The 14,462-nt window shown below is 41.5% G+C and overlaps 2 protein-coding genes across 2 annotated transcripts; one reads left to right on the top strand and one right to left on the bottom strand.

Annotated features, from left to right (window-relative positions):
• Positions 1-3,342: 3,342 nt before the first annotated feature.
• On the top strand, positions 3,343-7,138 carry vtnb (vitronectin b; the record flags this gene model as incomplete). The annotated part of the gene is made up of 7 exons (XM_084565491.1): positions 3,343-3,406; positions 4,334-4,768; positions 5,121-5,260; positions 5,408-5,564; positions 6,243-6,401; positions 6,493-6,831; positions 6,935-7,138. The coding sequence occupies 7 exons, from the start codon at positions 3,343-3,345 to the stop codon at positions 7,069-7,071; spliced, it is 1,431 nt and encodes a 476-aa protein (XP_084421617.1). The 3' UTR covers positions 7,072-7,138.
• A 797-nt stretch (positions 7,139-7,935) lies between these two features.
• Positions 7,936-9,553, bottom strand: LOC311502845 (uncharacterized protein). The gene is made up of 3 exons (XM_084565250.1): positions 9,120-9,553; positions 8,692-8,870; positions 7,936-8,593 (listed from the first exon to the last, which is right to left on the bottom strand). Exons 1-3 carry the CDS (start codon positions 9,247-9,249, stop codon positions 7,976-7,978), a joined length of 927 nt encoding a protein of 308 aa, XP_084421376.1. The 5' UTR covers positions 9,250-9,553; the 3' UTR covers positions 7,936-7,975.
• Between the last annotated feature and the right edge of the window lie 4,909 nt (positions 9,554-14,462).

Here is a 14,462-nt window from a genome sequence, read left to right as displayed (position 1 = left end):
ACTCCTTTTGCTATCAACACAGGACATTCAGGGCTTTTCAGTGATATCAAATGTGAAGGGGTGGGGCTTTGGTACCTTTCTCTTTCTCATTAAGGAAAATGTCGCCCATCAGTTATATGATATCTTAAAAATAAAACTGTTTTAAAAAAATAAAAATTGTTTTCAGTGGTCTAATTACCTTACAAGGATTGGGGAATTAAAAACAAACAAAAAAAAAATGTTGGACAATATTTTTTTTCCTGGTAGTCAGGAGGCTATTCTAGGAAGATATCGTCTAATGATGCAGAATGATGTTGACAGCTTTACTGTGTGTGTTTTTTTCTTAAATGTACATGAGTATTCCTTTTAGATCGCTGATGCAACATTCAGACGTAACATGGAGTTCAGCTCCGTAGCTTTAAGCCGACTTTAAAACTTGGATGTTGTAGTAAGACTGTAAACCAATAAAGATCTGTTCCTAATAAACTCATCACTGCAGCACTTTATGATCTAAAGCAGCACACGGAAACCACTGCAAGCCCTTTGTTGTTTTATAAATTACTTTCCCCCTAGACCATGTGTCAGATAAGAGACGGCTCCAGTTAAGTCGTAAAACAGAAAGCATGAAAACGGGATCTTCGACAACAAGTCTTTGGATTATTAAACGTTCTTATGTTGATCTTGGAGTTGGCAGTGGATGTGTTGTGGTTAATGAAAACTCTTGATGGGGTATTATTACAAATAAAAGGGTTTATTGGTTTGAAATCAGTCTATTAAAAGAAAAAAAAAAAGCACTGCAGGTTTGAAAATAGATGTAGAGAAAAGCATCGTATGACTTGTGATTCGAATCCCAGCTCCCGTATAAACTATTCCAGTGTTTTCAGGCTGATTATTTCAGAGAATAGTCAATCAAATTAAAATGATCTTAATTAAAAAGTGGAGAAATGACCTGTACCTAAAGTATTTACCTTAAACTAACTATTCCTCAGTCCATATTTAAAATTACACCTTTATTAATACAGAACACACTCGTTTTTAAATACGTTTTGTGTGTTGCACATTAGGGAGTGATTATTTTCAAGAGCAGTTACTGCAATTTGTAATAAATGTTGCTGCTCACTGTGGGAAAGAGTTATGATGTGACATTTTAAGGGTAAAAATAGGGACAACCCAAGAACTTCCTGGTTAATACGTTATATTTCATTTATACCTCACGTTAAAGCTGTTTGCTGTATTTGTACAGATTTTATGACTGAATGCGTAACATTGTGTCTAGAATGAAAAGCTCAAAGGTTTGGAGATCGCCTCTGAAAGCCAGCCTTCATCATGTGACCAGATTAATATTTGACATAAAAAGGGGTAACGCCAAAAAAAAAAAAAAAAAAAAAAAAAAAAATGCATCTAGAACTCATACTAGACAACAAGGCTTTATCGTTCATGGAAAGATTATGCACGTAAAATCATGTATCATGATGTAATAATTCCCCACCCATTAAAGTTGCGTTTAGGTAACTGTTATGTTATCTATGTTTCACTTTGGGGAAATGCAGTGGAGACGTCACATCTAATCAGCAACAGGGATCAGCATGAGTTTCAGAGTTCCTCGTAATAATCTGTCCTACGTACGGACACAATAATAACATGTGAACTTAAAATAGATAGCTCAGCGTTTGTGTGGTTATGTAGTGACTGTAAGAAGCCGGTAGCACACTGGAGCTGTGTCTAATCAAATATTAATTTAGACTATTAATCTGTTTTCATCTCCCTTGTCCCATCCTTTGTTTTCCAACATTTTGCAGCTGCTGTGATAAATTGCTGGAGTATCCCTTTAAAAACACTAAACATTTCCCCTTTACGGATGAAAATTAACTTCATATTTCAACTCGGTCAGTAAGGGTTCGACATGTGAGAGGCCAAAATGAACAACATTTGGATCTATTTGAAATTCAGCAAGTCTCCTTGCAGCTCCATCGATTGCTTTTGTCTGAATGATGAGTCAAAATACCCTTTTATGAGTTCTGTAACACAGCTGTACCAAGGAAGTCGTAGTAAAACTTGGACGCCTCTTCAGTGAATGTGTCTCGCTGACTGTACGTGCTCGCTGCAGATTAGACCAGATGAAAACAGCACACAAACACGCGAGCCTTGACTTTGCTTTTCAGTCTCACACTAAACTTATCTCTGACCTTAGACAACACCTTAGACACATGTCTATGCGTTCAGCGTGTGTTCCTCTGAGTGTCCATATATTATTGACTGTCTGCTATCGAAGATATGGCAGCAGCCCAGGTATTAACCAACAGATAAAGAGCTGCTCTAACAACCAAAGTCCAATAATCTGTCCTCTGCATGTTTACGCACACTTTTTCCTGCCCTTCAAAAAAAAAAGTTATTTACACTTTTAAATGCCGTCTACTTCCTTTATTGGTTCACTGCAGGGCTGACGTGTTTGAGTTTAGGTTTAGAGCTAAAATACCAGCTCTTTTTGACTGTTATGTGTGTTTCTGTTTATATATATATAAAAAAAAGTTTAAGAGCTGCCTGCTAGTGGCATTGATGAGTGATAAGGAGGCACTAACGTCACTTTAATCCAGACGCTGCATCTCTCCATGGTGCTGAATCTGATCGGCTGTCAGAAAACCCTTCGGCTGTTCACCATCCAAACAAGATTAAAAAAATAAATCCCCCCCTCCTCATTGTTCTCTCTTTACGGCATCTAGTTATATCGAGGCTACACTTGGAGGAAGGTGCTGTGTTGGTTTTAGGGTTGTTTATTCACTGCAGAGATCAATAGAGGAAAACGACCGCCCTGGTTACACAATGTTTGAGCTCAGATGCCCGTTCCTCATTTTCCAAGTCATTTGACCAGAAGATACAAATATATCTGCTCAAAAGAATCAGACACACTTCTGTTTTTTTTACTCTCACTTCTGCAGTTTCTTGTCTGGTTTGTAATTGTGCATTTCAGGCATTTTCCTAATTAGGAAACATGCTAATAAACATGAATTATTTCAGAGATTCATTTTAAACTATTATTAAATGATATTACAGGGGAGTAACGGATTCTGCGCCCCAAATTCATGCTGTGCATTCTGTCCCAGGAGGATGTTTCAGGGACAGACAGGACAGACATCAGCCCTCACAGTTTAATGATTATCACAGATCTCTGTTGACCAATCAGGATAGCAGGCGCCTGGGGGAAGGGGGGGTCAGCAGCAGCTCCAAAATATCTATTGATCGTCTGCACTCAGTGGTGCACCCCAACTGGGGCAGTCAGCGCAAAGTGGTAGGTTGTTTTTGCAGACGGGCTGTCATTAAATTAAATAAAAGTTTCCTACAACTTTTAGTTCGAAGCCAGTCAGCATGAAGGCAGCCGTGGTTCTGCTCGGCCTCGTCCTCCTGCTGGACATCGCCTTCGCTGCAGAAGGTAAGTCTTCCACATTGTCTTACTGTATGTCCTCAGGCTGTTATGTATTATTATGTGAACAATATGTTTTGTTTTTGATGTAGATGAACTAAAATATCTCTGTACTGGACTGGTGGAGGACGTATGTGCATCTGAATTGATGCCACTTACTCCACATGCTAGAAGCTGGGGGAACAGTGGTTAGAGAAGCAGATCTGGGAGCAGAAGGTCACTGGTTTGAATCTACTGGATGTCTGGTTGCATGACTGAGGTGCCTTGAGCAGCACCTGAACTCCAAACTGGTCCTTAGGGGTCTCGTATGGTTGATCAGTGAGCTCACTGCTCTCAGTTTGTACATATGGATGCACTGAATGGAGAGAACAAGTTCTTCTTCTGCGTGCACATGGTCAATAAAGTTCAAATATATTTATATATTCGCCAGAGGACTGTTATTCTGAGATCATTTCCTTTATTTATCTATGCATTTTTACTCTTGTGCATCGTTTGACTGCTATAGTTTTAACATCACCTCAAAGAAAATACGACAAACCTTAAAATATAACTACTTGCTGATCCAGACTAATGTTTCTTGTTACACCAAGAAGACATTACCTCCTTAAAAAGTCCAAGGTAGGAAGAAAAACATCCAATATTTCACCAAAAAAAAGTTTAAAAGTTTTATCTTGTGACAAACCGGAGTAACCAGACCCTCAGTAATCCATAAAATGCTAGTTGCAACCCTCAAGGATAAATCAGAAGAGTCATCATGCAATACATTGTTTATTTTTGGTTCTCAAATTCTTCCGTGCAGCTTTAAAAGCAGCACTTTTAATACTTGAAGTGTTGGACTTTGCTGTAGCCGTTTCCCTCACCTTTACTTCTTCCTTTCACCTTTCCCAGCTAAACAGTAGAGTCTGGCACTAAAACAAACCAACTGTGTTTCCACAGAGTCCTGCGAGGGCCGCTGTGGCTCCTTCAGCTCTCAGAGCAAATGTCAGTGCGACTCCATGTGCGTGTACTATGGAAGCTGCTGCAGCGACTTCTACACGACCTGCCCCAGAAAAAGTCAGTGGAACATTTCAGTGGGTGGACTATTGTTATTGAAATGTGGTCGTGTGACAAAACTTTCTCCTGTCCTGCCCTCAGTCTCTCGAGGTGACACCTTTGAGGAAGCAGAGGATGTGACGGGAGCGACGAGTCCGACCTACTACACAACTCTCATGCCAACTTCAAACACAGTCGCCCCAACCAAGCCTACCTCTCCCGTGTCTGACCCCACCAAAGAGCCCATGCCGACTGTAGAGCCTGATGCAGCGCCCTGCAGTGGTCAACCTTTTGATGCCTTTCTGCAGCTGAAGAACGGGTCGATCTATGCGTTTAGAGGTAAACCAGGACACACTCTGCTGCTGGTCCACTGCGCAGATTAAACATGTCAGTTTTCAGAAACCTAAAGGGGAATTTGCTCATATTTTAATCATGGATTTGAGTTTATCCTCTAGTGTTTGAAAAGGTTAACGTGCATTCTCCATGTCATCTGTCTCACACTCAAATGCTTCTGTGAAAGCAAGGATTTAAAATCCCCAAAACGTTTTTTCATCCAGTAAAGTTTGAGGAAAACAAAGCTGAATTTAAAGGCAAATCTAGACAAAGCAATGCAAGCAATTCTCCTTGAGGTGAATCCTGACATGAACACTGATCCGAAGCTTGATTTATTTTTTATTTTTTTATCTCCTAGGTGAATATTTTTTTGAGTTGGATGACAAGTCCATACTTCCCGGTTACCCCAAACTCATCCAGGATGTGTGGGGAATCTCTGGGCCCATCAGCGCTGCGTTCACACGCATCAACTGCCAGGGAAAAACCTACATCTTCAAGGTAGCAGCTCCAGTCTTTCCACAGCCTGGGATTACTGTAGGGTTTCACCAAGCCATAACTGAAGATTCAGCGTATTCTGACAACTCTTTACATTAAAATCCAATGATTTAAAAACCTTTGATGATAATTTATCTGTTCTTCCCCCAGGGTAACAAGTACTGGAGGTTTGAGGGCGATGTCTTGGATGAGGACTATCCACGGGACATTTCAGTCGGCTTTGAAGGCATGCCAGATGAGATCGATGCCGCGTTTGCCGTACCAGCACCGAGTCACCGTGGCAAAGAGAAAGCCTACTTCTTCAAAGGTGTTTGTGCAGAAATTTTTTTTTTTTTTGCATATGACTTTCAAGCAGCTCATCCAGTGATGATTGCTTTTAACCTGGCTGGGGAAGCGAATCAAAAAGAGGCATAGTTAGTGATTGTTCTGATTGTTGGAAAGTAACTTTAGCTAAGCACAGTCTTGATGCACATAACTTTAAATACTTATATTCTAAACTGTATTTCTGTCCCAATACAGTTCAGAAGGAAATACCGTACTTTTCACTCCTAGGGCTTTTTCTGAAAACTTTAAGACTTACCTTATCATTGATCAATGGATGCACTGTGAAGCATTAAGCCACCCTTAAGTATATCAAGTTTAAAGTCACATCATAACCAGCAGCACAATTAAGGAAATGCTTATTTGACGCATCTTGCATAATGAGTAAGTTATCGTGTGCTTTATGAGGACACACACCCACAGAAAAAAGAGAGTTACAAGTTTACAGGCTGTATAAAAGTTATATGTTAACAGATGCGTGTATTAGTTGTTTTTTTTTTTTTTTTTACTCATCACAGGAGGAAAAACAGCCATCAAAACTTTTAAGGCAGGACCATAAACTTGCAGCTCAATGGATTTCAGCCGGCTTTACAGTTTAAACACGTTTTCCTACTTTGAAGTGTCTTCTGAGGAACACAGTGTGTGTGTTTGTGTCTTCATTCAGGGGACAAATATTACCAGTATGAGTTCAAGCACCAGCCTTCCCATGAGGAGTGTGTCCAGATGAGCAAGTCCTCGCCGTCCGTGCTCTTCACTCGGTACACAGACATCTACTGCGATCAAACATTGGAGGATCTCTTCACAGATCTCTTTGGAAGCTCCCGTAAGGCCCAGCTGTTGAGTTTGCACCCCTAAACACCCCTTATTACTTCTTTTCTATCTGCATTTAAACTTTGTCCCTTCTCCTCGTTCAGTCAGCAGTCGCCAAACGGTCCCTCGTCTCATCAGCAGGGACTGGCACGGCGTGAGGCCTCCGGTGGATGCTGCCATGGTGGGACGAGTCCACCTCAGTCCCCAGGCCACACCATCTCCTCCTACAATGGGGATGAAGCGCAGGAGTCGGAGGAAGAGGCCCAGCAAGAAAAGAGGACGGGGTAGGAGGTATAGACGCTTTGTGTGGGGAGATTTGTGGTTTCATGACGATTTGTACGATGATTTGTTTGACTTCGGCGACTACGGCGACATCGCAGAGGAGGCCGCCACACAGGAGTACAAAAGCACCCCGGTTCAAAATGTGTATTTCTTCAAGAAAGGTATGAAAACATTTTCACACGTGAGTCAGGCTACAAATGAACAGGAAACTGAAAATTCAAGCCAAAACTATGACCTTTTTTTTCTCTCTCTCTATGGCGGCAGATAAATACTACAGAGTGGCTCTGAGGACAAAGCGTGTGGATGCTGCCTTCCCTCCTTACCCACGATCCATTGCCAAATACTGGCTGGGCTGCGAGCGTGAAGGGGTGACTGATGCATCAAGGGCAGAGAAGAAATAAGCCAGCTGACCACAGTCTGGACACAAAGAAATGCACCTCTATGTTGAGCTTACTAACAAGCACATGTTAATTTTGTTGCTGCAGCATTTAGTTCATGAACAATGCCTTTCCAATGCTTCCTTAGTTGAATACATCGAAATTATGAATGGTTTAATGAACTTTAGATGTTAGTTTTGTTTGTTTTGCTTTAATATACACTACCCAAATATGTACACACATGTACAAGTAATGCATTCACTATTGCTTTCTTTGTATATACTAACATTAACCACCGACCCTTTACTTAAACCGAATTCCGACCTTAAGTCCATTAAAACAAATGAATGTTTCCTCTCAAGATAAATAAATAAATAATTAAATAGCCAAAGCTCAAATGTGTTTTCTTTTAAGAGGGAGATTAGTAGATGTGCACATATATTAGTGTGACACGCAGCTGTATGTGCACACAGTGGCCTCTACTGGTCAGTGTGCTCATCTGCACCCTTACAAGAGTAATAAGACTTGATCTGCGTTGACCTCCTCAGTCTGTCCATGATTTGTATTAAATATCTTGAGTTGTGAAAAGAAAAGAAAATTATAAACGTGTGGTTTCGTACTGAATGCTAAGCGGCGTATCGGGAACAAAAAGGCACCGCTGGGATTCGAACCCAGGATCTCCTGTTTACTAGACAGGCGCTTTAACCAACTAAGCCACGGCGCCGGATGATGACGATTCGACAGAAGACCTTATAAATGAAAACAAAACGAGAACTGAGGACTATGATTAAAAATTGTTTTATTTCTAATGATCTCGATATACTCTCCAATACAGTTCTATAAATTTTTTTATAGTACATTTCTATACAAAACTATTCTATAGCTAATAACAGCGTGGCTTTAAATAGGTTGTATAACTTAACTGTTGTCAGCTCAAGAGATAATCAATCATAGCCGGAGAAATGTCTAAATTCGACAGATTGAAGTCGCCCATCAGCTCCTGAAAGCACATGTCAGACAGATCATCCATGGACTCGTCGGTGCTGGAGAAGCCCTGGTGGTCCAGCTGACTCTGGACACTCTCCTTTGACTCAACATGTCCCACAGATCCACAGCGGCTGCCCGCTGGCTCCGATCCCTGTCCATCTCCGAGGAAAGCTTCAAAGTCCTCTGTTGGATCCCACTCACCGAGCCGTGGGAAAACGTCTTGGCAGTAATCGGTAAAGTCTGGGGTTTGGTAGTAAAAATCGTCGGGGACTCCTGCATATCCATGCGGGGAGCAGGATGTAGGGAGGTCAGGGGATGAAGGTACTGCCCGGCTGTCCAGGATGTCCGAGAGCCTGGTGGACTGAGGCAAACTTGGAGCCGGGTAGCCTGGTGGAGACGGTATGGGAGTGGGAGCAAACGAAGGAGCCATGTGGAAGAGTGGAGGACTTGATGGTGCAGGGGAGGTGAACCCATGGTGGAGGTCTGTGCAGGGTTTAGGAGCTTCTCTGTTTGGTTTCTTGCTCTTGAAGAAGCGAGCGCGTCGATTTTGAAACCAAACCTGTTGAAAAGAAATAACAGTGCTTATTAGCCCATGCTGTTTAGCGAAAACATCGATGAGTTGCTATCAAAATTACGCATGAGAAACGCTTGACATACCTGGATTTTGGACTCCGGAAGTGCAGTTAGAGATGCAAGGGACTCCTTTGTTTTAATGTCTGGGTATTGAGTGACAGAGAAGGCCCTCTCCAGCTGGCTCAGCTGCGCCTTGGTGAAGGTCGTGCGCTTCCGGCGGCGTTGGGTCTCCGAACGTGTCCTTTGGGGGACATCGGGGTGCACTGCAAGGAGAGGACAAAATGTTTGTTATTTACTATGTATAGTCTCTAAATTAGAGCTCAACTAAACTGAGTGGAGAAACTAATTCAATCTGAGTGGATGGTGGACATATTCAGCTGCGTAAAATTAAGTTATCCATGACTAAATTATGTACACTTAACTTTATATTGAGATTTTAAGCAGCCAAAATAAAAACAACTGATGTATTTTATACACACACACATACACAATAAAACCGTGTATCCACTCACCTCTGCTGGAGTCCTGTGCGTAATCGTCGTTGTTGTTCATATCCATGCATGTAGCAGGCCAGTAATGTCCGGAGTAAAACGACATCATATCAGGAACACTGCCGCCAGTAAAATCCAACCCGTGTGCCATTCTTTTCTATAGAGCTCAGACACAAACCCAAAGACAGTATGCTTCCTTGAGTGTGTCCCAGGTGAGTCTGCAGTGACACTGTGCCCATGCAGGACGCCACAGGTTTTTATACTTTGCTTGACAGACACAACAAAAAAAAACGACCCCCCCTGCGCCCCTTCTGCTTACACACCTCCGTGGATATTGCCAGGCTTTACAAACGCGTGCCTTTGATGTGGTGCACACCTATTAATGGCTGTCCCGCTAATAGGTGTCTGTTTGATCCCAGATGAGCCATTAACGTGCCCATTAGCCTGGACGTGTCCTAACCTTGTCCTTTGCTAGCAGAATCTAAAATTATTTGTTGACATTTTTAAAGTTATTCATGATTTATTGGAAACTGTTACAATGCAAACTTAAATAATTTAAAAGTCTATTTGTGCCTACTGGAGGTAGTTTGTCTGCCTATTTCATGGGTTTGTGTAAAACTTCTACTTGTTGTTCAGACTTTTATTCATTTACAGTGCTCCAACTACTAAAGGGAAATGATTACATCTGTACTAAAGTGAATAACACCACAGGTAAAGCAGCCATTAGGATTTCTGGCACTTCAGTCTGCAGCACATCCTCTCCTCTGCAGCCCGCTCCCTCCTGGTGCGCAAAAGAAAAAGAGAAACAGTGAAAGTGTATTGCAGAAGCTGGCGGAGTGTGAGGCTTCAGTCAGCTGTAATGTGTGAAGGTGACAAATCTGGCTACTTTCTCTTCTTCCTGGTCGGTCGCGTTTCCACAGATCGAGACATCAAAACACCGGATAACGCAGAGTCCAATGCACAAGTAGTTCCCAGGCTAGTGCCAGACTCACCGCGTATGGCGCCATTAAAACTGGATTTAAACGTGTATTTTATTATATTTTACTCTTAGAGGTTATTTTAGATGAATATCATGACTGCCTGACTACTATTTGTATACTCAATGCTTTGGCAGAGTCACATGATGTTAAAATTGAACAATGTGTAATGATTGCCTCGAAGTAGCAGTGAAGTATTGCACATTGACTCCGTGAACAATGAAACCATTAAGATCTTAACTCAAACTCCTGCTGCCCGTCACATGACTGACATTATGACAGTATCGATGCTGTGGCCTATGGATGGGCAGTCGAAACCGAGTCACATGGTCACAAGCTACCGGGACCCAGTGACCCCTCTGACCCATGGCATCCAGACACAAACGTGGAGGAAATGTTTTACAGCAGAAATGAGTCAGACGTGTTTAAAGCTTGCAATGCATTGTTTTTGACATCTACGTGCATTTTATTTGACCTGGTTTATTGTAGAGGAGTATAACACCCAGTCTGAAAAGATTCCACTAGGTGGCAGCATTAGACCATTTGACCAATGTTTCATAAGCATCTATCTATCTATCTATCTATCTATCTATCTATCTATCTATCTATCTATCTATCTATCTATCTATCTATCTATCTATCTAGCAGCTATATGTAATGCAGACAGAATGAAATTGTGTTTCTCTGTGAGATCTGTGCAGACAGGTGAAAGACTCAGTTCAAATAAGTTAGAGACTTTCGTGCTCTGTTCTTGCACCAGCTCTGGAAAAGCTCTTGAACAGGAGGCAGCTAGACTCCGATCACTCTTTCCGCTGCCCTCACTACCCTCTGCAGGGCCTTCTTGTCTGCCACTGTTGAGCTGGAGTACCATGAGGATATACAGTAGGTTTACCACTCCTCTGTAGAAGGTGGTGAGGATGCGGGTGGGAAATGAAGCCTGCTTCAGTTTCCTCACAAAGTACATTCTCTGCTGGGCCCGTTTCATGATTGCGGCGGTGTTGCGTGAGGTTCTCAGAGAGATGAACTCCGAGGAGCTTGATGTTGCTCACCCTTTCTGCTGTAGAGCCACTGATGCAGCAGAGTGTGTGCTCAGGTCGAGACTTTCTGAGGTCATTTTTGTTGTCTCTGCACCAGCCCTCAAGATGTTTCACCTCTGTCCCCCACCGTCTGCAAACTTGATGATCAAGTTCTCTTCCTGACAGAAATAAACAGTAGTAGTAACAGTAATGGACTGAGTACACAGCCTTGGGGTGAACCTGTGCTCAGTGCGTCTGTGTTGGAGGTGTTATTCTCAATGCGGACTGACTCTGGTCTTTCTGTCAAGAAGTCCAGTACCCAGGGGCAGAAGGCGATCACAGTATTAAACGCTGAGCAGAAGTCAATGCACAGGATTCTGGCATAAGTGTCTATCTATCTATTTATCTATAATTTACTCCCGTTATTCATATATCAATTTGTATAAACTCAGTCAATTAATAAATGCAGTTTCTCTGCGCTATAAAAGCATGTTATTTAACACAATTTTTATTTTTACTGATGGCAAACATTACTGCATTAATTTGGATAATTTGAACATTGCTGGATCGTGCAGCTGACATTATAAAAGTATGCCAGAATGATGGAGGATTTTAACAAATGCAAATGCAAAGGGCTTCTACACTCACTCGCCTTCATTGTCACAAACAAAAGTTGGACATTTTAGAGCAACATGTTATAGTTCAATCTTTAAAAGTGCCAAATGATGGGGAAATTATCTCTATCACTCAAAGAGAGCCCAGAAAATCCTCCGAAACAGCTGTTGGGTCTCATTTTGGCCCCACAACTTTTAAATGCATTTCTTTACCAAACACAACACATTATTTTGAAGACTTTCATCTCACATGTCTCTAGCTCGCTTGTGCTTTTTGTCTCATCTGACTCTGTGGCCTGCTCTGCAGCCCAAACTGTGTTCCTGGCCTCTCCATGAAAAGCACACAATACACAAACTCTTCTTTTCTCTCCGTGTGTGTGTGAATGCTTCGGTTTATCCCTCATAAACTCAGGTGTGCACACAGAGCAGGTCTACTGTGTCCACACTACTCAGGGTTCACACTCGGGTGTGAATGACGCTCTCGCTCACCTACACCCTCGCTCCTTCATTCACAATACACAAACAGCACTCCTCAGGCCGCTGTTTGATGTGGAAAACACATTTCCCATTTCCTGTCAACCCTGAGAGATTTTTGGGCCTAATCCATGTGAAGCATGGCTGAGGAGAGGGGCTCCCCGCTTGTGTCCAGCTTTCCTGGACCCGTGAAATAGAAGCAGTGTGTGAGTCCATCTTGGCTCTGGATAAAAGAACAGCAGACTGCGCAGGGAGCGCAGGAGACATGATTTAGTGCAGCTATAGTTACAAAATAAACAGGTATTTCAGCTCAGAAGGAAAGGAAAGTGAAATATTCTGACCAGTGCTGCTAACAGTGCAGCAATCCAGCAGGTCAGTGTGACTTCAGCTTGACTTTGGATGAAAGTGATGAGAGCAGGAACGCAAAGCAGAAAGTCCACAAAGAAGACAACTGTGGTTTTAATTGCACAAAAATTCACCTAATGTTAAACAAAAAACATATGAAATGTACAAACTACAGTGTGACTCTCTCTAGAAAGTGTTCTGTGCAAGTTTAATGTGTCATTACTCAAGCAAACGCTGTAACATTCAAACGTTTGCTGCAAGTATGTTTGTTTAATAGTCCTGAGCAGAAGGTGACATCCTAAAATTTGTTTGTTTGCAAGTGATTACTTGTCCATCTGTTGAGTTTTATCGACTAAACCATGGCCTACTGGGTTTACATAGCCTGCATAACCTAAATTCAATTTCATTCAGATCACTTTATTTTTGCCCAGAAGGCAATTAAAAATTTAAATTTTCCTGCTGAGCTGTGTGTACTCGTATAATGGTCCACCATGGGAGATGTTCTAGGAAAAAGACTGTCCGATATTTGTCTCCACATTAGTATGTATAAATAAAGCTCTTTGTGGGGCTGGTATTTGCAGGATTTCTTTGAATCAGAGAGAATCACACGGTGTTTAAAGCTGAAGTGTGACTGCTGGCGTCTGATTAAAGACGGATTCATCTATTAACAACTGAGTTATCATTGTGTTCACCAGTTTTGATTAAATGACAACTTAAATAGTACAATATAATTATTGATATGTTATTTAATGTCCTTTAAGCACGTGCTTCAAATGTCTCAGGGACTTTTGATGAAACTGTTTGTGGTTAAGTCAGACAGGGAGATACTTTAAAAAGTAACACACAAATATGTGACTGAATTTAACCACCTGTAAACACAGAGTATGTTTTATTGTGTAGATTTTTAACTTTGATTTTATGTAACTGTCAAACATGATGATGAGTGATTTAAATAATTTTCTTATACTTTTGCTGTTAAACAAGCACTGTGAACGTGTAGGCAATGAGCGAGTAACTATTTTTAACATTTTTAAAAGGAAACTAATCAGGAGATTCTACCTTTATACATTTAAAATGAACCAAGGACACATTAAAGTGTAGAAGATAAATTCAGATGAATAAGTATTGAGAACTTTCAATAATGCTTTTTTCCTGGTTATATTTACATAGTTTTACATAAGCAACAGTTTTAGTGCAGAAGTTTTGTTGGTCATAGAGCAAAGTACTGGACAAACTTTGACCTGACGATGGCGCTAGAGATCTAGAGTCAAGGTCGTCGGCACCGGGACCCTCTCAGGTCCTGCCCCTGTGTCCGAGTGACCTAACAGAGAAGGAGGACCGCTTCCTCCGCTGCTGTCATTGCTCTGCTGCGCTGCTGCTGGTTGTCTCGACTCCAAGACGGAGAAAAACCTGAAGAATTCAACCGCAACAGAAATAATAAAGGTAGGACTGAGACAAGGACTTGAGGCGCTTTCTCTCTGTAATTTACATAACCTAAAGTAGTTTTTTTAAAATGTTCTCAGCGTGTTTTCTGGACAACGTTTGTTAAAACACACTAAGCAAAACACAGCTGTCCACCGTTTGGCTGAAGGGTCCTTCACATGGCATCACAGTAGATCAGTAAGGAGAACAGTGGTTTACTTCTGCAGCAGTGGAAGACACATATGGTTCAATTATTGTGTTGCATTTTATTCAGCATTGCAGAAGTATTGTGCAAAAAGTACTTTCATGTTTAATTTATACTGCGTGTTGTTCACAATTTATATATCATTGCATGCACTTCAATAAATATCTAGAGTCAGATTTGATATTTCCATAGATGTATAATGTGCACGCATCTAAAAACAGCTCAGTTCTGTTTTGTACTCTGATATTTTTCTTAAATTTGCATAAAAACAACACTATTTAACGTTTTATTAATTTACATCGTCATTTTGG

Source organism: Chelon labrosus (genome assembly GCF_963514085.1).
Source record: "Chelon labrosus genome assembly, chromosome: 17".
NCBI classification, from domain to species: Eukaryota; Metazoa; Chordata; class Actinopteri; order Mugiliformes; family Mugilidae; genus Chelon; species Chelon labrosus.
Note: the sequence above shows the minus strand (reverse complement) of the source record. Positions and strands in the feature narration are given on the sequence as shown.

What these genes read in the sequence shown, in the direction of transcription:
- LOC311502845 (XM_084565250.1), bottom strand. Translation starts at nt 9,249, where the DNA reads ATGGCACACGGGTTGGATTTTACTGGCGGCAGTGTTCCTGATATGATG. An exon ending in CGCACAGGACTCCAGCAGAG is followed by an intron (nt 8,871 to 9,119) that starts GTGAGTGGATAC and finishes CTCTCCTTGCAG; the next exon opens with TGCACCCCGATGTCCCCCAA. An exon ending in TTCCGGAGTCCAAAATCCAG is followed by an intron (nt 8,594 to 8,691) that starts GTATGTCAAGCG and finishes TCTTTTCAACAG; the next exon opens with GTTTGGTTTCAAAATCGACG.